This window comes from Emiliania huxleyi (assembly GCF_000372725.1).
Source record: "Emiliania huxleyi CCMP1516 unplaced genomic scaffold EMIHUscaffold_76, whole genome shotgun sequence".
Classification (NCBI taxonomy): domain Eukaryota; phylum Haptophyta; order Isochrysidales; family Noelaerhabdaceae; genus Emiliania; species Emiliania huxleyi.
In genome coordinates this window covers 135992-158750 of record NW_005196310.1, presented here as the reverse complement: position 1 = coordinate 158750, position 22759 = coordinate 135992, and the positions used below count along the sequence as shown (strand labels likewise).

Here is a 22759-nt window from a genome sequence, read left to right as displayed (position 1 = left end):
CGCCGTGTGGAAGGGGAGGCTTGGAGGCAGCCCAGCAGCGCGCATCTCCTCGAGGAGGAAGAGGACGCGCCTAGGCGAGATGTGGCGAGATGTGGCGAGATGTGGCGAGATGTGGCGAGATGTGGCGAGATGTGGCGAGATGTGCCGAGGTCGCGTCTCCCCGTCTCGGGTCGGTGCGGTGCACAGCCTCGCGATCTCGGCACATCTCGGCTGATCTCGGCTGATCTCGGCTGATCTCGGCTCCTCTCGGCTCGGCCTCGCCTCGGGTCGGAGCGGTGCAGTGTCGCCAGAGCCGCGTATGTGCCGCCGTCCCAGCACACGCCCTCCCTCTCCATCCGGGAAAGCGTCGCCTGAGTCAGAGAGCCACAGCCACCGGCGGTGAAGGCCGCGCTCTACACAGCACGCCCCCCCCCTCCCCTACCCCTCCCGGGCTAGCGTCGCCTTGACGCGACTACCCGCCGCCGCCCCTCCACCGCCCGCCGCCGCCGCCGCCTCGCCCTCGGCGCGGGTCCCAACGCCGCCCCTCCCGTCGCCGCCCCTCTCGCCGCCGACCTGTTTCTCCTCCGCCGCCCGAAGCAGTCGCAGGTACTCCTGCACCGCCCCGCCGCTTCTGAGTCTGGCGGTAGCCTCTGCGCCCGCCTCTGCGCCAGCCTCTGCGCCAGCCTCTACGCCCGCCTCTGTGTTCATCTTTGCTCCCGCCGCCGACACCGCCGCCGACTCCGCCGCCAACCCCGCCTCCACCGCCGCCGACTCCGCCGCCGACCCCGCCTCCACCGCCTCCACCGCTGCCACCGCCTCTCCCGCACCTACTCCCACCTCCTCCGCCCCCTCCTCAGGAGTGAGCAAGAGCGAGCCCGCCACGCCGCTGATGCCGCTCCCGCCGGCGCCGCCGTCACCCCCTCCGCCTCCCAATCCTGCTCCACCACCACCACCACCACCACCACCACCACCACCAGCGCCCAGCGGCCGGGCGTACAAGTTGAGCATCGCGTTGAAGTCGGCGACGGAGCGGCGCGGAAGCGCGTGAAAGATCTCCTCGGCGGCCGATGCGGCGCCGCACCGCGCGCACGCGTGGAGGACGGCGCGCCAGGACGCCTCCCTCGCCGCTATCCCCTCCGCCGCCGCCTCCTTCAGCGCGCGGCGTGCCGTCCTCCAGTTGCCCGCGGCACACTGCAGCGCGACAAGAGCGTGCAGCGCGTCGGCCGGCGCGGGAGGGACACCCGAGCGCGCCGCACCCGGCTGCCCTGGAGGTGTCGGAGCACCCTCCACGTCCCACTCTCGTAGGGGCGGGTCGGATTGAGCACGGCCGAGGGCGCCTGCGGCCACCCGCTCCATCCCGCGGCGCGAGCCGCGCGGACGAGCCCGCGCCTCGGCGCGGACGCGCTGTCGGAGCGCGATGGCGCGCTGCCGAAGGCCGGGCGGCAGTCCAGGCGCGGCGATCGGAACGGGGCGGGGCATAGGAAAGTGTGGCTACTGTGGTGCATGAATGCTTGCCCAGGTGTGAACAACACCTCGTGACCACGGCGCCGCAGGCGCCTGTTGATGGGTCCAGGTGATAGCCCTGGATGGGCAATGCATACGCCTAGTTGGGCCTTAGATCGCCCGACCGCGTCCCGGTGCTCTGTGGTCGGATTTGTGACGCCGCCGCACCGCGCCGCGGCCGGGGGCCCTCCTGAGGCCAAGGATGGCCGTGGCGTACCGGGATGAGCTCTGGGAGGTGGAGTGTCAGTGAGTATATTGTAGAGACAGACCGTGTGCACACTATCTCTCACTCTAGCTAAGCCAGGGGAGGCGATGCTGGGGCCGTACAGCAGCTTGATGGTGCTTCGCCGGCATGCGTCCCGGAGCGGTGCCGGACGGGCGGTCCGGGGGAGAAAACTCAGGACAACGCCGACACCGCTCTGATTCGACTTTTGACTTCAAACAAAGACAGTCGCACGCGCCACAGCACGGCGCGTGCGACTGTCAGGAGCGGATCCGTCAGTTAGTTGTGTTCACGGCGCGATCGTGTCCTGAGTAACCTGGGCAACCATTCAGGGCGACGAGTAGCTCGTGGGAAGGCAGCCCGCGGGAACCCGCCGCCTCCCAAATAACCCGGGGGAAAGGTGTCCACACCCCAAATCGGGTCCGGACTTCGGACCCGATTTCGCTGCCGCCTCGCGCGCGCCGCTGCTGCCCTCGCCGTGCAGCCCCCGCGGTCGCAGAGAGTGCCATCGTGCGGACTGGCGGTCGACTCGCCACATCGGTTTCAACTCACGCGCGCCCGGCCGATCGCGCAGCGTCGCGTTGAGCGTGCTGTTCCGCGTCGTCATCCAAGCTGGTGGGCCCCAGCACGACGCGAAGAGGCGCATCACACTGCCGTCATTGCTATTGCGGCTGCCATTGCTGCTGCTGCTGCTGCTGCTGCTCTTGCTGCGCGCCAGCGCCGCGCGCACGATCGGCGTCTGCGTACGGCGGCGGGTCGGCTGCTGTGCGAGCAGCTATGCCTCGCGGACGTGATCCTGATGAACAAGGCGGACCTCGTGAGTGAGGAGGCGCTGGGCGTGGCGGTGCAGCTCGTGCGTTGCCTCAACCGCACCGCGCGCGTGCTGCCGACGCGTCGCGCGCAGGTGGCCGACGTCGGCTCCCTCCTGAATCAGCACGCCTTCTCGTTGCAGCGAGCGCTCGCCGTGGACGCACGCTTCCTGGAGGACCGCGAGAATAGTAACGGCGCCCGCGAGAGCGCGCGCCCGCAGCAGCCGCGCCCGGCAGCGCCGCGTTTGCGTTTGCGCGCCGCCCGCCCTCGCGCCCGCCACCGCCGATGCCGAGACTCGCAGCCGAATGGGAGACGGCAGCAGCGAGCCACGTGCACGCGCTCTTTGGATCCGTGGGCCTCGAGGCGGCATGCGATCTGGACGAGCTGAGCTTCCACGATTGGATCGAGGGCGTGTTTGCGCAGTACGGCAAGCGGCTGTACCGGTGCAAGGGCATGCTCTTCTTTGAGACGGCGTGCGCGAGCCGACCGCGGTGCCACGTCGAGTGCGAGCGCATGGCCGCGGATGCCGTCGAGGCACAGGTGGCGGCTGAGCGCCGCTCGCGGCTGATCTTCATCGGGAGGACACGAGGGATTGAGCAGGTGCTGGAGGGGGGCTTCGCGGCGCTGTGAGGTGAGAGCAGGACGACGCGAGCGGAGCAGCACCGCATGTTTGAGCTTTTGGCAGCCAGGCCGGCCGGGCGGCTGGGGCCGCGCGCGGAGTCACGTCTCAGTGTGTCACGAGCAGCGGTCTCTGTGTGTTATTGTTATTCCGATATTGTTATTTTGTGTATACACACACTCCGCGTGACCGCACCGGCCTAGCTCGTCTCTGTGTGTGTGTCGGTCGTCTCTAAAGCCGTATACGTACAACCACAGCCACATCTGTAGCGAGCTTGCTGCGTGCCACTCCTCGTTGCGACCCAGAGCCACGCGGCGGCAGCACCTTGGTCTCGAGCGCATGGATGAGAGCGGCCGGGGCATCGTGGTGTGCGTGCTCCCGGCTGTCGTAGACGAGAAAGTGAGCAACGTGGCGCAGGTAGCTTTGCCGCTCCTCTATCTCGCGTGACGGCATCTGCAGCAGCTCGGCTAAGCGCGTCGACGCGTCTTTGGGCGGCACGTCGACGACAATCTTGCTCCAATTGATGAGGAGCGGGAACGGATACGCCGGTGGCGCGACGCGCTCGTCGCGACGGTAGCCGTCCACGCGCACAGGTAGGCAACCATGGAGCAGCGCAAAGTAGAAGCGAGCGGTGAAACCCTTGCTGTCGCCGGTCGGGCATAGGCAAAACGTCGACGACAGTGCAATCTGGGCGGCCTCAGCTGGCCCGTTCATGTGCTCCGTGATCAGTACGCGGTCGTCTGGCACATTAACGAGCTTGCTGGCCGCTCGAAGCTTGCCGGCGATCTCGCCGCGCACTCCGGCGCGCTTCATATTCGCGTTCATTGAGGCCAACAAACGACGCGGACCAACGGCGGGCGCCTTGAAGCCAAATGGCAGCCACTGTGACACACGGTGCGGCACGGTCAGGCCATGCCGCAAACGATGTTTATCTCGATTGGCTGCCAGCCGCAGGTCATGCACGCTGCCGCTGTAATCGTCGTCGCCGAGGTGCAGCACAATGGAAGAGCTCATCAGCGGGTTGAGCCCAACGCCGACGAACTGGCTGTCGCAGCTAAACAAGAAGAGGTGCCGCGAGGCGGTCTGGTTGTTGAGATGCGTCAGGTTCTTTCCGATTGCGATTGCGGAGCGCATCATCTCGCGGTGCATGCAACGCTCGTTGCCAGGCATGTTCTTCACCTGCCATCCCAGCGTCATCATGGTGCCAAAGAAGAATGGCACCAGGAATAGATCTGCGTTGTTTGGATCGGTTGTGTGCTGGCACGTCTCCATGAGGCGATGGTAGATGGGAACTTCGGCTGTGTATTGGCGGATATTGTTGTATCCAAACGAGCCGTAGTTGCAGTGCGCCTCAAGGCATGAGATATTTCGTGCTGTTGCGTCTGCGCTCACCCGGACGTTGGAGGTGCCAAAAATGTGACCTGTGCGCTGCTGAAATCGCAGGTGGTGCAACAGTTCCCTATACACAAAGAGCCTCAAGCGACAAGCATGACGCCGCAAGGGTGTATTGCTGCCGTCACCACGGTTGCCGTGGACGGCGGAGGCGTTGGCCTCGGCCATGCGTGCGCGACTGGAATCGAAGGCGATGCGCGCGGCGCGCGCTTGTTTGGAGTTTGGGATCTGAGCCGGAACCTCGACTGCTGTCGGCGGCAGCGAGGCCTGCCTCGGATGTCGTCATGCTGGTGCCCCGCAGGCTGCAAGCCACGTCGATCGCAGACCCGACCCGTGCGCAAAATAGCGGGCATGCAGCACTGGCGTGGCCCGCCAGGGCGACCGGAGCAGCCGTGTCCGCCGCACAGCCCGCAAGTAGCGTTGCAGCAGACTTGGTGGGTCGGGTGCACGACGCCGGCCGAGCAGTCGGCGAATCGACGAGAGGAGGCCGTGTGCCCCACGAGCCTGATGGAGAGGTTGAGACGGTGGTGGAAGACCAGGCGGTGCGCCTCGGCTGACGGCGAGAAGGACGAAAACGAGAAGGACAACCCCTTCGGCGGACCCCTTCCGGCTCCCGAGACCCATCCGAAGCACCGCGCTGGCGCGCTTTGGCCTCGACTTTGACGACGGAGCCGCACATGCGCGGGCGGCCCTCGCGGTGATTGGAGTCCACAGAGAGCTAGCGGCGGAGTTCCTCCGGGGGGAGACCAGGGAGAAGGTGCTTGTGGCGGTGGGAGCGGCCCTCCTCCCAGGAGCGGAGCCAACCGTGTCTAGGAAGGCAGTCAAAGGCCTGTTCTGCGCCACCGAGATGGATGGCACGTACTCCGCGTGGCGCACCCGTAATGACATCCCGGAGGATAGGTCGCTGGGAGAGGGCCCGATCGCGTTGGGGGGGGGCGAGACCTTCAACGTCCGGGAACTATTCCGGCAACAGTCGCTCCGTACGCAATGGCTCGCCGAACAGTTGACGGACTTGCACGAGACTGTGGGGTACTGGAACCTGCACGAGGCGAACGTGAACCCGCCTGGGGGGGCGACCGACCCGGCACGCACGCTCAAATCGGACGTGGTTTCGGAACTGGAGGCGGTCTCCAGGATGGCCAAATGGAACTGGGCGTGCGCGACGGGCCGTGCGGTCATCAGCCTTCAGCATGACGGTGTCGTGATAGTCCCGCTGCCGAGAGACCATGGCAATGAGGAGGAGCTGCGCCGGGACCTGCAGAGAGTCAGCTCATACATCAGGAGCGCGAAAGCAAAGGCCCGCGCCGTTGCCATCGGCGCCACCTCCTCCCAGGCGTTCGAGCCGCGTCGTACCGCTCCACCGAGCTGAGGAGGCCGTCGTCGTCGTTGCTGCCGCTCACAGCGTACAGCTTGCCGTCGAGCACCGCCACGGCGTGATGGCACCGAGCCGTCGCCAGCGGCGCCACAACCTCCCATGCATTCGTAGCCAAGTCGTACCGCTCCACCAGGTTGGAAGGTGCGAAGTTTATGTCGCCGCCCGCCGCATACAACTTGCCATCCAGCACCGCCATGCCAGGGTGCCGCGACTCCGCCATCGGCGCCACCACCTCCCGCGCATTCGTCGCCGCGTCGTACCGCTCCGCCGAGCTGAGGTAGCCGTCGTCGTCGTCGTAGCCTCCCACAGCATACAGCTTGGCGTCGAGCACCGCCACGGCGTGAGAATCCCGCACCGCCGCCGTTGGCGCCACCGCCTCCCACGCATTGGTAGTCAGGTCGTACCGCTCCACCAGGTTGGAAGGTGTGCCGTCAGCCTCACTCTCGCCGCCCGCCGCGTAGAGCTTGCCATCGAGCACCGCCATGCTGACATACTTTCGTGCAGACGGCATCGGTGCCATCGCCTCCTCTTCCCACGCGTTCGTAGAGGGGTCGTACCGCTCCATCGAGCTGACGAACTCGCCACAGTTGTCATCGCCGCCGACCACGACCATGCGCGGCCTCTCGCGCTTCGCCATCGTCTCCTACGAACGCTATCCATCCTCACCGGCCCCCATCCCCGTGGTCGGCCTCGCTCGCCGCGCCAAGCCGCGGCCCGGTCCACCCGGCGGCCAAGGGCGGGGAGGGGGCCACCCGCGCTCGCGCAGCCTAGCAGCGGCGTGACTCGATAAAAGGAACGGCGCGCCAGTCCCGTGCCCGATCGTAACATTCTTTTGTGAAGGACGGCACCGCTCGCAATTCTGTAACCGCCGCAAGACCGGATTGACGTGGGCGGGCTGCTTCCTCGACCCGCACGCCGCCACCCCTCGCACGGCGCCCATGGGACAGAGCTTGCCGGCGGCGGAGGGGTGGCTCTACAAGCGGCACGAGCATAAGCCTGCCTGGGGAAAGCAGTGGGCCAAGCGATACGTGACCCTCAACGCCAAGCGGGGAACGCTCGCCATCGGGAAAAGTTAGTTGTAAGCCCCGCTGGCCCATCCCAACGCCGAGAGGCAAGAGGTGCACGTGCGAGCATCACGAGCCCGCAGCTGAGTACCACGCTGTCGCTCCGCCTTGCAGACGCGACGGCCGAGCCCAGCACGGCAGTGCCGCTCTGTGACGTGTCTTTGGTCAAGCGGGTGGAGGGGGCGAATGTTGACTGGAGCGACAACGTATTTGAGGTGCAATCTGCAGCAGAGACGTAGAAGGGGCGGAGTGGGAGGGGGCCACCCGCAGGCATCCGGTCTGGCCGCGCTCTGGCCCCTGCTGCCCTGCTCGAGCCCAACGCCCATGGCTGTCAGGTGCGGTGCGGTCCCATCACGCTCCACCTCCGCGCGACGAGCAGCACGGAGTGCGAGCGCTGGGTCGGCGCGATCCGATGCCAGGTGGAGGACTGGAGGTCCGACGAGGGGCTGCGAAGAAAGGCGATCTCGAGCGGCGCACCCGCAGCCATCGCCAGCCAGTACCCGGCGAGACCTTGAGCCTTCGTGAGGGTCTCCAGACTTGGCGGTTGGCGCTGAGGCTGACGGCTTGGCTTTTGTAGGCGGAGATGGAGCGGCAGAGAGCGCTGATGGAGGGGGCCAAGGCGCCTGGCTCGCGGCTCGAGGTATGAGAGTCTGGCGCCGTACGGTTGACCTTACAGAGCCGTGACGCGTGACGCGTGAGCGTGACACCCCCGTGTTGAACCCCGCCGCTCTCCCCGCTCCCCGGCTAAAGTACCGTACGGTGCGCGGCCAGAAAGTGTATCCCGTATCTGCGCTGCCGGGGCAGCCAGCGCTGTGTCTTTTCTTGCTCGCCGCGTAAAGGTAAAGTAATCACCGTAATAAGTGATAGACGACAGACACCCCGTAAGGTAAGGTAAGGTAGATTTCTCCCCACACACACAAAGTGGTGGGGCAAGGGGGGGCGACCCTCGCATCTCCACGCCCGGACACGGGCAGGAGCCCCACGGCATTCAAAGTGCAAGCACTGGCCCGGTGCGGTGCACGTGGGTGAGCAGCCTGCCCCTCCCTCCCGACAAACCAACTCCCGCACACACACAATCGCACTCTGGCCATCGAATGACTCCGAATGACTCACTGTGTGTGCTAAGACAGAATCTCCGCAGACATCCAAAACGGGCCGTGCCGCGTTTGTGGTGTCTTCTCAAGCACTAGCATCCGGACGCCGCACTCGAGCGGGCGGGTCACATCTATGTGGGCCCAGTGTGCGCACTAGGCGCATATGCTAGTGCTATCCTGCCCTATGGGAGGCAGAGGGATGGGGGGAGGGGGGGGCAGAGGTAAGGTGGGGTGAGACTGGGGAGGGCCTCAAAGGTCCTCAGACAGACACGTGACACACGACAATCGACATCTGGTACAACAACGAGAAACCAAAAGCTTCAAGGCACACACAGACACGTGCCCATGCACGTGTCTCGAGTCCGTGTGTTGGCGAGTGCGTGGAGCCGCTGGTTCGGCCTGGGGTGCGATGCATTGCCTTGGTCACTACGCCAAAGTGCGGAGGACGGCGGGTGTGCGACTGCAGCCGACTATAAATACTCGCGAGAGAGAGAACTGTACGCGTGTACGGGTACGAGCCCCACACGGCTGTTTAGCTATGCGACGACCCGACCCAACAGGTGGTGTTGAACGGCAGATCCACCGTCTTGTGGAACTCCTCCCAGTCCACCTGCGGCACCCCCTCGTCGGTGATGGACATGGTGGGGGCGAAGCCAGCGTCGAAGCGGAGGTCGGAGCTCATGTACGAGTGGCGCGCCTGATTTCATTCGCCGTTCAATGAGTCGATTCACGAAGCGAGCGGCGCTGGAGGCGCGTCAGCATTTGGTGATTTGAATACATCGTGGTGGTCGGCTCTTGGCCTGGTGCAGGCGCGCCTGGAAGGTGTTTGAGCTCATCGGGTCGATGCCCTCGACCAACACGATCACCTCGAGCTCGCTGTCCTGTGGGGTGGCCGGCCAGATGGGGCGGGCGGGGCGGGGCGGGGCGGGGCGGGGCGGGTGGTGGAGTGAGGCGGGGCGGGGCGGGGTGGCGTGAGGCGGGTCGGGGTGGAGTGGGACGCGGGGGCGGACGGGCTGGTGCGAAGAGGCCTCCCAATGCTGTCGAATCCGCTCGCGCAGCGCGAGGAGAGAAGGCTCCGGCATCAGCTTGCCGTGCCGAGGCGTACCCGTCTCGGGACGCGGCGGAAGTGGCGGGGGCAGTGGCGACGGCAGTGGCGGCGGCAGTGGCGGCGGCAGAGGCGGCGGCAGAGGCGGCGGCGGCGGCAGCGGCGGCAGCGGCGGCGGCGGCGGCGGCGGCGGCCCCCGCGTCGGCGTATCCGGCGGCGGGGGATCAGGCAGAGGATCAGGTGGAGGCGCGGTCGAGGACGCGGCCGCGCCTGCGGCAAGCCCACAGGTCGGACCCCCTCTCCACGCCAGAGCGACTAGCGAACAGGAGGCGCGGCCTAGGCCTGCGCCTGCCGCGGCGTGGCGCGCCTCTGCTGCCGCGGGCGCGTGCTCGCACCGCGCTGCGAGCTCCGCCTGCTGGCGCCGGTCTCGGAGCGCCGCGTCGATCGTGTCCTCTGCGTCCACGTCGTCCTCGCGCATCACCAGCCCGGGGAAGGTGGGACGGAGCGGGGCTGGCGGGACGCGGCTGAGGGGCAGCGTGGGCTCGAGCGGCCTCGCGCGGAAGCATGCGGGCGGGAACAGGGGAGACCAGCGGTCGATCCGGTGCGAGACGAGCTGTGGAGTGGCGAGGAAGAGCATCCCTCCGATCTCGTCGTTCGGGTTCGTCAGCCGCAGGACGCGAGTCTGGAAGAGGGCGGCCTCGCGCCTAGAGGTGGAGACATGGGGAGATTTGGGGAGATTTGGGGAGATTTGGGGAGAAGGAGTCTGGAAGAGGGCGGCCTCGCGCCTCGGAGAGACGGGGCCCCGCGCTAGGCCGCGAGTACTCTCGGAGGACGGGCGGAAGAATTGCGCGAGGGAGAGCGAGGAGAGGATCTTCGGAGAAGTGACGCCGGCGACGGAATCTCGTGTCGTGCGACGCGGCTCGTGCTGCACCTATGTTCATCAACTCGTTCGTCCATTGAGTATTGCGATGGATTAAAGCGCGGCTCGTGCTGCACACCCGCTCATGCAGGACGGCGTACGCGCGCACGTGCGCCTCCACGATCGGGTGGTACTGGAGGAAGGACGCCTCCCCCACCTGGAAGGAGAAGTAGAAGCGGCCGCGCACGCACCGGATGGTTGCCTTGTCCGAAAAGAGAACCTGTGCGGCTCGCGTGCTGGCGCGGCCGACGCGCGCAAAGATGATGCCGAGCAGTGTTGCGTTGAGAAGGATGAAGGTGAGCGCTTGGCTGTAGACGGCGACGGTGAGGACCATGCAGTTGTCGAAGAAGGCGGTGGAGTCAAAGGGGACACCGTACCCGATCGTCGAGAAGGTCTCGACGGAGAAGGCGATGGCGGTCTGCCACGAGAGGTCCTGGCCGGGCGGCGCGAGGCCGCAGTCCTCGCCCCGCCGGTCAATCGCCATGTAGAGGAGGCCGAAGAGGAGGACGAGGAGAGTGTACATGGCGACGGTCAGCGCGAGCAGGCCGCCGAGGCTCCACTCGATCAGCACGTGGAACCAGTCGAGCATCGCGATCTGGCGCAGCTCGGTCAGCTTCCAGCCGGACCGGTGCATGTGGATCTTGTCGCCCGACTGGTGGAACGGATAGTCGCGCCGCACGAGCCTGCGCGGGACAGCGTCCACGGGCCAGAGAGTCTGCACGAAGGGACCATGGTCAGAGACGCTTGCATCTCTGACCATGAAGGTGGCTGCACTGGGAGGCTGCAGAATGGGGACCCGTTGCCAATAGCCCATCTCTTTACCATGCAGGTGGCTGTGCACGGGAATTTGCAGAATGGGGGCCATCGCCAATAGCCCATCTCTGTACCGTGCAGGTGGCTGGTATGCGAATCACAAGCAGCGCACCGGTGCCTCAGGCGGCGGCGCTCCTGCAGCTCCATGTCGTCAGCGCCGGGCCTCGGCGCAGGATCGGGATCGAAGAACTCGAGTGAGGCGGGCTCGCCGAGAGATGCCATATCTGAGGAGCTGGAGCTGTCTCGGGCCAAGGCTTCGGTCGCAGAGATGAGTGTTTCCTGAGCGACCCTCGCCGCCTCGGCCGCCACCTCGGCAGCCGCCTGAGCTGCAGTGGCAGCAGCCGCCGCTCTCTCGATCGCCTGATGTTGCTCTGCGGAGTAGCGCTGCTCGGCAGAGTGCCGCGCATCCGATGACACGCGCGACGTGCGGACCGAGAGGCCACCGAGAAGGGGCGCCCGGAGTGAGCTTTCTCTGATCGGAGGCATTGCACAGCGTCGTGGTGAGCGGCCGATTTTTACAAAAAAGTCTCTCCCACCAGACGTTTCACGGCTTCTAATAGAAGCCGTCGTCCTCACAGAAGCCGTCGTCGGATTCGCAGTCAGAGAAAACACACAACGCAACCACCCCCTGGTTAAAACCGATATAATTCTTTTCTTACAAACAAAACTCTCTCTCACAAAACCCTCGGCACGAATTTTAGAACAGAACGCTCTCCTAAGCCACCTAGGCATGCACACACACGACGCCTTGTCGCCGCGCGTCGCCGATCCGAGGGCAGCGGCAAGCCATGTGATCCACACCGAGAGTGAGGTAGGTAGGTAGGTAGATTTCTCCACACACACAAAGTGGTGGGGCAAGGGGGGGCGACCCTCGCATCTCCACGCCCGGACACGGGCAGGAGCCCCACGGCATTCAAAGTGCAAGCACTGGCCCGGTGCACGTGGGTGAGCAGCCTGCCCCTCCCTACCGACAAACCAACTCCCGCACACACACAATCGCACTCTGGCCATCGAATGACTCCGAATGACTCACTGTGTGTGCTAAGACAGAATCTCCGCAGACAGCCAAAACGGGCCGTGCCGCGTTTGTGGTGTCTTCTCAAGCACTAGCATCCGGGCGCCGCACTCGAGTGGGCGGGTCACATCTATGTGGGCCCAGTGTGCGCACTAGGCGCATATGCTAGTGCTATCCTGCCCTATGGGAGGCAGAGGAATGGGGGGAGGGGGGGGCAGAGGTAAGGTGGGGTGAGACTGGGGAGGGCCTCAAAGGTCCTCCATGGGGGTGGGGTCCGGCCCGAACAGGTCGAAGCCGGTCCCGCCATCGCCGCCGACGCCGTCGCCCCCTCGTCCGCCTCGGAGGCGGAGGTCGTCGAGCGGGGCGTCTCGCCCGTCGCGAACCTGCCGCCGAACACGGCGTCGGCCGGCGCCGAGGCGCCGGCAGCCGTGATCAGGTCGGCGACCTTTCGGTCCCTGCAGGCCGCATCAATTTTGCCGCCCCGGGACGGCTCGTAGAGCTCGTTGGCGAGCCAGTCCCGGGTGACCTTGGTCGCCACGGAGCCCAGAGGGACCGTGGCGTACACCAGGTCGCCGACCCCGCTGCCCCCCTCGGGAGGCAGCGAGTAGGCGACCTGAATATTGGACCCCGCTGGGTTGCGCGCCGCCTGCGTCGCAGCCTCCAGGCCGTCCATGACGAACTCGACGTTCTCGCGCAGCTGCGCGTGCGGGTAGTCCGCACGCTCAGCCTCGCTCGCAGCCGCCGCCGCAGCCTTCTCCGCCTTGTTCGCCTTCTGCCGGGCCTTTTTGGCCCTGCGAGCCGCGGCCCGAGCATCCTTTTGCTCCTCCGTCAGCTCCTCCTTCCGCGGCGCGGTGCGCTCGACGAACGAGCGCTCCGCCGCCTGCACCGGCTCGCGGTCGCCCGCGGCCTTCTCGTGCTTCAGGTCGAAGGTCGCCGTCCCGTAGCCAGGGACCTCATACCTGAGCTGCGACACACCTGCAAGCCTTGCGGCAATGAGGCAGTCTTGCATGTGCGCGCGATCGCTGCTATTCCAGGGCCGTCCGCGGCGCATCCCCGGCGGCCCGACGGTGGCCGGCGCTTGCGCGCCAGCCCCGTCCGCCGCCGGATCCGCGGCCGCGGTCCCTGTCATAGCTACGCGCGCCATGGGGCGACGTGCCCGCCGTTACCGAGAGTGAGACTTGTCCGTCCGGGATCTCGCGCCCAAAACGCAACTCGACAAGTTGTACAAAAATTATGGACCCCCTCCCCACTGTGGACTGCGCGCTCAACTAGTGTACCACCCCCACAGCACAGCGCCACATCCCAAACGTACGTGAGAGCAACGCGGTAAGCCGGAAGCCGTTTTCATGACCTCGTCTAATATCCTCTGCGCCGCTTCTCGGGCGGGGGACTGCGCGGCGGCGGCGGCGCGCCGAGCCTTCTCCTCAGGCGGGAGAGGAGACGAGGCGCGCCGGAGGCTCCGGGGTCGCCGCGGCGGACTTGCCACGGGTCGATGGGACAGCGGTTTCGTTGCACTGGCGCATCAGCCAGGCGGTGTAGAGCAGCTTCCAGCCGACCGCGATGGCGAGGCTGATCAGGGCCTCTTGCGTGGTGTTGACGTCCACGTCGATCATTTCGTACGTCTCCCCGAGGGAGACGAGGACCTGGGGCCCGGTGAGCCCGAGGCACTGCTGCGGCTGGAGGTCGGGACAGCGGAAGGGCGGGCCGTTTGCGCCGAGGACGTCAAAGCAGCCGGCCTCGGTCAGATTGGAGCACGCCTCGGCGCCCCCGATGCTCTCATAGTCGATGAACTCAAAGTAGTTGAGGGAGGGAAACGCCCACGCGAGGGGGAGGAGGTAGGTGAAGGCGCGGAAGGGCCAGATCACGTCCGTCTTGCGGAGGAAGATGCCGCAGAAGAGGAAGGACGCGAACCAGGTGTTGAGGAAACCGAGCATGCCAAGCAGAGGGTTGCGGAGCAGCGAGCAGAGCTGGGCGATGCACTCAAAGGCCCACAGCATCAGCGCGTAAACGAGCGTAAACTGCACGAAGTTGGACGCGTTGAAGTCGGCGATGGCGTAGGCGGGCACTCCGGTGGCCGAGATGGCGAGGAAGACCATCATCGGCAGCTGCAGCGAGGTGTGTGCGAGCACGTACGCGACCGGGTGGTACATGCCGTCGCGCACCTCGCGCCGCACGGCTTGCACCTCGCCGTTGAGCGCGAAGGTGCTCACGACGCCGAGCGCGGCTGGCACGCCGACGAGCCACATGGTGAGGAACCTAAGAGGGGAGTGCTTACGTGTGGGGTACACCTTCCACGTGTGTGTATGGCGACGGTGAAGCAGGCATTACATGCGGGAGACAATCTGCTCCTGCTTGACGTCGCGCGCGCGGATGTAGACGACGGCGAAGAAGCTGTTGGCGAGGAGAAACGCGACCGCCCGCCCGAGGTAGAGGGTCGGGTCCTTGTACGTGAGCTTGCAGAGCTTGCGCAGCAAGCACCAGGTCTGCCTCGGGAAGGGCGCCTGATTCGTCTTCGGCAGCGGGGAGAAGGCGTGCGTGGCCGCCGGCCCGGCCGGCGCGGGCCGAAACGCATCGAGGACGAGGCCGACCGCCTCGGGGCTGCGGAAGTCCTTGTTGACCAGCTCGAGCATGTGCTCCGCCGGGCTGTTGCCTGGCGGCACGGGCTCGCCCAGCGAGTCGCAGTACTCGCCGAGCGCCGCTGCCGGGCCGTAGTACGCGGGGCGGCCAGAGGCCAGGATGAGCGTGTCGTCGAAGCCCGAGAAGACCTTGTAGGAGGGCTGGTGGATGGTGCAGAGGATGGCGGTGCGCTTGACCGAGGCGGACTCCTTCAGGAAAGTCATGATTGAGGCGGCGGCGGCAGCGTCCAGCCCCGAGGTCGGCTCGTCGAGGAAGATGAGCGCAGGGTTCTTCGAGAGCGCGACAGCCAGCGAGAGGCGCCGCTTCTGACCGCCCGAGAGCCCGCGCACGAGCTCGTTGCCGGCGCGCGTGTGCTGGCACGATGTGAGGCCCATGTGCTCGAGCAGCTCGTCGACCGCGGCGGCCCGCTCGGCCGGGCCGAGTTGGTGCTGGTAGAGCGAGGTGGAGATGGCAAGGTGCTCGCGCGCCGTTAGGAACGCGGCATGCGAGTCGTGCTGCGCGACGAAGGCGCAGTGCTTTTTGTAGAGGGCGGGCGTGAAGGGCTGGCCGTCAAGACGGAGCGAGCCGTGCGCCTTCCCAGGGCCCGCCTCGAGGGTGAGCATCTTCATGAGCACCGTCTTGCCAGCACCTGCGGTCGTTCGGGCGGGCTGACCGGAGGCGTGGCAGCGGGATATGGCAGCGGGATCGGGCAGCGGTGCCGCACCGCTGGGGCCCATGATGGACAAAATAAAGCCCGACTTGACGCTGGCGGATATGCCACCAATGAGCGTCTTAGCCTTCTCGCCCTTACCCACGGTGTACATGCAGTCGGTGAAGGTGAACTCGTGCGACTCGCACGCCTTCTGGGCCCGGGTCCCAGATGCAGTCGACATAAAGCGAGCTCGGTTCCCTGCGGCGGCGCACCTGCGGCGGCGCAGGCTCTTGAATCGCGCTGCAAAGCCGCCTCGATTCGCACGGCTCCTCAAAGGAATTTTCCTTCATTTCCAATGAGTGACACGCTCTGCCCAAGTTTTCTTCTTTTGAAGTGAACTATTTTTCTTTCGGGTCCTGTGCGCACCCTAGCAGGGTCTCTGTGCAGCTGGTAAGGCGGTTCAAGAGAAGCGTCGTACATCCAGACCCCACAGCGGAGAGAGATTTTTAGAAGCCAACAAGAAATGACAAAACAAACACAAGTACTCGCTTTCTTTTATGTCCCACCATGCAGAGCGCATCTCTCTCTCTGTTGTGCGAGGCGTGAACCGCGCCATTCGCTCTCACCTGGCAACCCTGTCTGCACGTCTCGCGCGCGCGTGAACAGGGCTCCAGGCCCCAAATGACGTGTGAGTGTTAGAGTTGTTTGGTATTGCTAAAAATCTCTCTCAAGAAATGTGGCACACACAGCAAACAAAAACAAACAAACGCGTGAGTGTTAGATTTGTTTGGTATTGCTCAATAATCTCTCTCTCACACACAGTGATTTGGGCTCGGCAGCTTGTCGACTACATGTACCAGCCGAAGCCGGAGTCGGAACCGTAGCCGAGATGGTCGTCGAGGGTGTCGAATATGTCATTCGCCTCGCTAGTGGAGAGAGAGAGAGAGAGAGAGAGAGAGAGAGAGAGAGAGAGAGAGAGAGATTTTTAGCAATACCAAACAACTCTAACACTCACACACGTAATTTGGGGCCTGGAGCCCCTGCACAATGATGTTTATGGAGGTTTAAAGTTTGCGGGGGGGGGGGGGGGGGGACAGCTTTGGGCGGTCGACTTCAATTTTGGGGGGTTTACGACGGTTTTGGGGATCCTGCCGACGCGCTACAGTGTTAGCCCCACTGCACATAAATAAGATGGACACCTCAACGGGAGGGCCCTCGCAGCAGCCGGGGCCGACGCCTGCAGCCTTAGTCTTGGCCCGATCCGGCGGTATGCCACGGGTAGGCGCGTTGAGGCTTGCCGCCTCCTCGGCGCCAACGCGGCCTGTGCCGCAGCGTGCGATTGCTGCCAGACAAGAGGAGGAGCAGAGCCGCTTGGCGATAGGGCCAGGCAATCGCATTCGCCCCGTGGGCGTTGCGGACTCGAGCCCTGTTCACGCGCGCGCGAGACGTGCAGACAGGGTTGCCAGGTGAGAGCGAATGGCGCGGTTCACGCCTCGCACAACAGAGAGAGAGATGCGCTCTGCATGGTGGGACATAAAAGAGAGCGAGTACTTGGGCGAGTAGGCCGTGCGGTTGTTTTGTTTGTCGCATGAGTCGCGGTCGAAGGACTTCTTCTTCTTCACAGCGGTAGAGCGAGCCCTCCATCGGCAAAGTTAATCTTTGAATAGTAAGGAAGAAGGGGGGGGGGGGGATGGAGGGCCCTCCGGAAGGGGGTAATCTCACAAAAAAGAAAAAACTGCAGCGCCGGCTCCTCGGGGTCCCCTCCCGCGCCTCGTGGGCGCCATGGCGCACGCGGCGGTGTACGAGGAGGTGCCCTTCAGCGAGCTCGAGCTCGTTGAGGACGACGACATGTACTACTACGAGTGCCCCTGCGGAGACATGTTTGAGATCTCTCCGGCGCGCTCTCGTCGCTGCGCGTCGCCGCTCTCATCGCGGCGGGCTAACCTCCTGCCCTCTTGCTCACAGGCGCAGCTTGCCGGCGGGGAGCGCATTGCCCGCTGTCCGAGCTGCTCGCTCACCATACTCATCATTGACTACCCGGGCGAAAGCGGCGCTGATGGAGGGATGCCGCAGCTGCCGCCGGCTGTGCCCGTGAGCAGATGAGGCTAGCCATGCGTGAGTCTGAGCGGAGCGAGCGGGCCCGCTGTGCGCCGTACTGCTAGTGCTGGCTAATTTCGTACGTACAGACGTCCCAATTTACACACCGCCCCTCTTCGACTTCCAGCCGCTCCACGCGCGCTCCTCGAGCGCGTCGAGGCTCGAGAGCGCAGGTCGAGCGTCGAGGCGTGCGGGTGCGCGCTCTCCCCGCGCTCTTCTGTTTAAGAGGCTGTTGCCCACAGCGGGGAGCGTCACTGCGCGCGGTCTCTAGCCGTGTCTCTCACTTCCTTGGCTCTGACACGGCCGCTCTGATGCGACTAGGTCCAGCCCTGGGTGGCGCAGGTTGTGACATTTGGCGATTCCGCGACTTACTGGGCCCCTGAGCCGCTACCCGTGTGCGATTTTTTGTGGCCCGGACATGATACTGATAGTAAACGGGTCAGAACCGGCCAAACACAGGCTACAGCCCCACACACGCGCCCGCCATAGCTCCTGGAGAGCATGCGCGAGTGACGCGCTGCAAGCCGCGAGAGTGGCATCAGAGGCAGGAACGACGTGCTCTTGCTGCACCTCGCAGCTGCACCAAGTGTGCTCGCAGTGTATGCCACGGCCACTGCCTGCGGCATTGCTCTCGTGCAGCTAGGCGATGCAGGTCCATCAGCAGGGCTCATCCAATGCGAGCGCACATTGTGCGTAGCCGCGGGCAGGTGGCAGTGCACAGCACACCGGCTGTGGCGGCTCGAATGCCCCCGGCAGTGCTGCTAGTCATCAACTTGCGTATTAGGGCCGCAGCAGACTGCTGCTGTGGCAGCAGCAGCAGCCTGCTGCTGCCTGATTCAGTCAAGCCAGCGGTGCAGCGAGGCGTGCAGAATTCGCGCGGTTTTGTCCCTCCTGAGGCTGAGCGCATTCGAGCCCGTCGACCGGAGTTGGATGGTACCACGCGTCTCACTGAGACGCGGGGTACTGGCCATGGCCGGGCTGCGGAGCGTGAGGTGGCGAGCGGAGCGAGCGACAAAACAACGAGAAAAACACGGATCTGAGGATTGTCACAAAACCTCAGATCTTGCGCCACCCAGGGCTGGTCCTAGTCATGCGCGCTCCCGCTTTCTTATACTTCCCCATGCGCATGCCGAGAGCGACACCGACGGGGACACCGAGCACCGGCGGCCGGTCACGCGTCGGTCCAAGAGAGATTCGCGCGCGCGAGCGCGGGCGGCACGGCCAGAGCCCGAGCCGTGCGCACAGACGCTAGTCGTGGTCCGGCTGGCGGACGGCGGCGGCGGCGGCGATGGCGAAGCCGGGGAGCGGGACGGCGGCGGCGAGCGAGGGCGCGCTCTGCGTGGGCGGCGGGTGGCGGGTGAAGGTGTAGAGGGTGTAGGTGCGAGTGGCTAACTCGGGGAAGAGGTTGCGGAAGTCCTCGTTGGCGACGCCTGTTCACAGCGTGCGGCTGTTCAAGGTATGCGGCTGTTCACGAAGCGGCTCTGCGGGGCGCTGGGTTCGGGAGGGGTCAGAGGGGCAGGGGTGGAGAGGAGGGGGAGAGGAGGGGCGAGGGCGGGTGGGGGGGGGGTCGAGGCCCGAGGCGGTGCGCTGGGGGCAAGTGCAGGAGAGAAGGACGCGGTGCGAGGGCGAGGTGTGCACCGTCGAGGACGTTGTCCATGAAGCGAGGGGGCGCGGCCTCCTCCGTGCGGTACCAGCCCAGGCCGACTAGCCCGTCCAGGAACTCCACCTCTCCCAGCCGGTCCGTCTCCGGCGCGACGTAGTAAAAGGCGCCTCCCCCCCCCTCCGGCAGCAGCGCAGGCAGCAGCGCGAGCAGCTGCGGCACCGCCTCCCGCGCGTAGACGAGGTCTGACCCGAGGACGATGTCTGCACCGCTCGGCCAGGTCGCAGCGTCCCCCCAGTCCACCACCGCTGCGGTCATGCGCCCCCCAGCCGCCGCACTCGCCTCCACGACCGCCCGCGCCGCCACCGAACCACCCGCCCCGCCCCCCGCCCCCCCCGCCGCCGCCGCAGCTCCCCCCGCCACCGCTGTGGCGTCCGCCGCTCCCTCGCCCCGCGTTGCGCCGGTGCCGCCGCTGCGGTTGAGGTCGATGTTGTGCTCGATGTTGCGCATGGTGTGGTCGGCGAGGTCGGTGATGGTCGTCGTGGCGGCGCCTGATGGGTGAGAACCCCACCCATCAGTCATCAGGAGGGAGAAGCAGGTCGCTGATGGCCGTCGCGGCGGCGCCGGCGGCGGCGGCGGCGAGGCCGGGCAGTCCACAGCCCGCACCGAGCTCGAGTACTCGCCTGTCCCGCAGGAGATAGGGGGAGATAGGGGGAGATAGGGGGAGATATGGGGAGATATGGGGATAGCCGAGCTCGAGTACTCGCCTGCCCCGCAGGCGTGGTCGCAGCTCGCAGACCCAGCGAGCCAGCAGCAGCGAGGCGGACCTGCGGGGCGGGCGGTGTGAGGCAGAGGCACGGTGTGAGGAAGAGTCACGGCGTGAAGAAGCAATACCCGCGGGAACAGCAATGGCGAGCAGCAGCCCGCTCGGCTATCTCTCGGCTATCTCTCGGCTCCCTCTCGGCTCCCTCTCGCCAGATCTGCAGCCCGGTGCGGTCGTCGTTTGGCGTCGCGCCAATCACAGCCGACGGGTCGTCGCCGCCGATGGAGGAGAGCTCGCGGCAGCGCAGCCGGACCTGCTTCACGGCCGGAGGTGTGAAGAGACGCCGGCGGAGGGCGGCGCTTGCAGCCGTCCGCGCCATCGGGTCGCCGCTGCCGCAGGCGGGCAGGAGGAAGGAGTGAGTGAGCTCGCCTATAGCACAGTGAGAACACGCGATGACGATGGGAACGAGAGGAGCGGGAGGAAGGAAGGGGGGGGGAGCTCGCTAGTCAGCGCGTCCGGCGTCGCGGCGTTCGCCTCGGGGTCGAGCGCCGCCGCAGAGTCATGCGCAAGCACCTGCAGGGAGGCTCAAAAGAAGGCTGCGAGAAGGGTGTCAGGCAAGGCTCCTGCAGGGAGGCGGCGCGTCGAGCACCTACCGGAAGGGTCGGAGAAGGTGCAGAGAAGGGCTCCTCTGGTCCCGGAGAGGCGCAGAGGCGAGGCGCGCCGCGTCGACGATCTCGGGCACGTTGCGAGCGAACGCCTCTGTCGAGACCGACTTTCCAAACGCGTTGCGGGCGAGGACGTCGGCGCCAGGGAACGCCTGCAGCCGCCACCGGGGTGAGTTTATTCTAAGGCTGCAGTTCGGGCTAGGGGCCAGGGGCCAGGGACCCGCCTGCAGCACCGCCGCCACCAGCGGCGCCGAGGCGTGCTGGACCGCCCAGTGAAGCGGCGAGTTGCCAGACTCGTTGGCGAGCAGCGCAGCGCCCGCCGCCGCCAGTTGCTGCACCACGGCGACGTGCCCGTTGGCGCAGGCGCGGTGCAGCGCGGTGTTGCCTAGGGTTGGTGATAGGTACGGCTCGGGCGCGGGTTCGGGTTCGGGATAGGGGTGGAGGGTGCGGAGCGGCGCTGCCTCCACCGTCGAGGTGGTTCACGTCCGCCTTTGCTGCGAGCAGCTCGCCGACCTCGCGCTCCTCGCCGTACCGCGCGGCCTCGAGCAGCTCGGCGCCTGCGCGGGGAGCGAGGTCGAGTGTCCTCCTCGCCCTCCCTCAGAGCCCGGCTCCGGGACTCGCTCGCTCTCTCTGTGCACCGAGCTGCGTCGCCGTCATCTGCGGAAGCGCTGCGAGCCACGCCGCGTGCTCCGCTTCGTCGTCCGTCGCTCCGCCCTCCTCCTCGGCGGCCAGCGGCGCCGCCTTGACCAGGTTGGCTGGCCGGACCGCGAGAGGCGGCCCGCCATCGACGAGCCGCACAGAGATGCGACCGCGCTCTGCATCGTAGCCGACGGCGACGCCGCGTGCGCCGTTGAGGTGGGCCTTGGAGAGGTTGGTCAGCTGCACCTCGTCGCCGGCCTGGAACGGAGCGTCCGATGGCCACATGGTGGGGCCGCTCACAGCGACAGGAGGCGGGAGGAGGCGGCCGCCGCGTGGACAGGCGCCGGATTTGTCGGCTGTTGGTCGTAGGGTGTCGCGGGCGATGTCGGTTTGTGCTTTTGTGTGGAACAGTCTACATCAAGACAGCTACGGGAGAGTCCCGCGCCGCCGCCAGTGGCGCCACAGCCTCCCACGCATTCTCGGCCGGGTCGTGCCGCTCCGCCGAGCTGAGGGTCCGCCGGCGTTGCAGCCGCCAACAGCGTAAAGCTTGCCATTGAGCACCGCCACGCTGTGAGAGTCCCGTGCTGTCGCCATCGGCGCCACCGCCTCCCACGCGTTCGTCACGGGATCGTACCGCTCCACCGAGCTGAGGCGGGTGTGGTCGGCATCCCTCCCGCCCACGGCATACAGCTTGCCATCGAGCACCGCCACGGCGTGTGTCTGCCGCGCCGTCCCCATAGGCGCCACCGCCTCCCACGCGTTCGTCGCAGGATCGTACCGCTCGACCGAGCTGAGGACGCCGCCGTCGTCGCTGTACCCGCCAACAGCGTACAGCTTGCCGTCGAGCACCGCCACGCCATGCTCGCTCCGTTCCTCCCCCATAGGCGCCACCTCCTCCCACGCATTGGCAGCCGGATCGTACCGCTCGACCGAGCTGAGGAATTGGTCGTCGTCGTCGTAGCCGCCCACAGCGTACAGCTTGCCGTCGAGCACCGCCACGGCGTGATTCTCGTGTGGTGTCACCATCGGCGCCACCTCCTCCCACGATTTCGTCGCCGGGTCGTACCGCTCCAAAAGGTTGGAAGTTGCGCCGTCAGCCTCACTATGGCCGCCCGCCGCGTAGAGCTTGCCATCGAGCACCGCCATGCCGGCATACTTTCGTGCCGAAGGCATTGACGCCACAGCCTCCCCCTCCCACTCATTCGTTGACGGGTCGTACCGCTCCAGCGAGTTTAGGCGCTCGCCACCGCTGTCGTGGCCGCCGATCACGACCAGGCGCGGCCTCTCGCGCTTCTTCAGCGTCTCCTTCCAGCCGCGGCGCCACGCGCGGCACGCCCCCTTGACGGCGTGCTCCTTGGTCGGCAGCTGGGCGAGGATGTGCGGGGCGAGGTCCGGCGAGAGGAGGACCTCGGAGAGCACCCACTCGGGCTGCTCCACGAGCCGTGCGGCGTGCTCCTCCGCCACGCGCAGCGCGGCGTCGCTCCAGAGAGGCGCCTGCTCCTCGATGAAGGCGAGGAGTTGCTCTGGCGAAGCTCCCGCGAGGCGGGCGCCGATGCGGTGGGCGGCCATGTGGACTCAGCGAGAGCGGGCAGGCGCGAGACTTCGGCAGCGGGAGGCCAAAAAGAATTTACGATCACATGTACAACATGTACACTAGTGTGGGACCTGCGGCGGTACCCGCGTCTGTTGTTCGGGCAGTGAGAGAGACGCAGGATCTGCACGCCAAAGTGGGCCACTCCGCATTTGCTTTTGGTTTTGGGTGGGTTGTCTCGGAGATCATCCATCAGCACTCATGTCTCATCAGTCAGTCACGTCAGTCAACGCCACACGCTCCGGACGACCCCGACAACCGACACACCACGCAGAAGGGGGGCTA

The 22759-nt window shown here is 66.2% G+C and overlaps 6 protein-coding genes across 6 annotated transcripts; 2 read left to right on the top strand and 4 right to left on the bottom strand.

Annotated features, from left to right (window-relative positions):
* Positions 1–2504: 2504 nt before the first annotated feature.
* Positions 2505–3145, top strand: EMIHUDRAFT_217929 (hypothetical protein; the record flags this gene model as incomplete). The annotated part of the gene is made up of 2 exons (XM_005760303.1): positions 2505–2757; positions 2817–3145. 2 exons carry the CDS (start codon positions 2505–2507, stop codon positions 3143–3145), a joined length of 582 nt encoding a protein of 193 aa, XP_005760360.1.
* Positions 3146–8591: 5446 nt separating this feature from the next.
* EMIHUDRAFT_217926 (hypothetical protein) lies at positions 8592–10888 on the bottom strand (the record flags this gene model as incomplete). The annotated part of the gene is made up of 3 exons (XM_005760302.1): positions 8592–8756; positions 9421–9801; positions 10103–10888. The coding sequence occupies 3 exons, from the start codon at positions 10886–10888 to the stop codon at positions 8592–8594; spliced, it is 1332 nt and encodes a 443-aa protein (XP_005760359.1).
* A 1115-nt stretch (positions 10889–12003) lies between these two features.
* On the bottom strand, positions 12004–12995 carry EMIHUDRAFT_217925 (hypothetical protein; the record flags this gene model as incomplete). Its single annotated transcript, XM_005760301.1, has 2 exons — positions 12004–12032; positions 12137–12995. The coding sequence occupies 2 exons, from the start codon at positions 12993–12995 to the stop codon at positions 12004–12006; spliced, it is 888 nt and encodes a 295-aa protein (XP_005760358.1).
* Positions 12996–13275: 280 nt separating this feature from the next.
* Positions 13276–15360, bottom strand: EMIHUDRAFT_217924 (hypothetical protein; the record flags this gene model as incomplete). Its single annotated transcript, XM_005760300.1, has 4 exons — positions 13276–14107; positions 14180–14361; positions 14440–15116; positions 15192–15360. The coding sequence occupies 4 exons, from the start codon at positions 15358–15360 to the stop codon at positions 13276–13278; spliced, it is 1860 nt and encodes a 619-aa protein (XP_005760357.1).
* Positions 15361–16901: 1541 nt separating this feature from the next.
* Positions 16902–17222, top strand: EMIHUDRAFT_217923 (hypothetical protein; the record flags this gene model as incomplete). Its single annotated transcript, XM_005760299.1, has 1 exon — positions 16902–17222. One exon carries the CDS (start codon positions 16902–16904, stop codon positions 17220–17222), a length of 321 nt encoding a protein of 106 aa, XP_005760356.1.
* Positions 17223–18052: 830 nt separating this feature from the next.
* EMIHUDRAFT_217922 (hypothetical protein) lies at positions 18053–22452 on the bottom strand (the record flags this gene model as incomplete). The annotated part of the gene is made up of 10 exons (XM_005760298.1): positions 18053–18164; positions 18610–18646; positions 18855–19079; positions 19580–19643; positions 19839–19892; positions 20322–20396; positions 20478–20629; positions 20712–20801; positions 20883–21141; positions 22228–22452. 10 exons carry the CDS (start codon positions 22450–22452, stop codon positions 18053–18055), a joined length of 1293 nt encoding a protein of 430 aa, XP_005760355.1.
* Between the last annotated feature and the right edge of the window lie 307 nt (positions 22453–22759).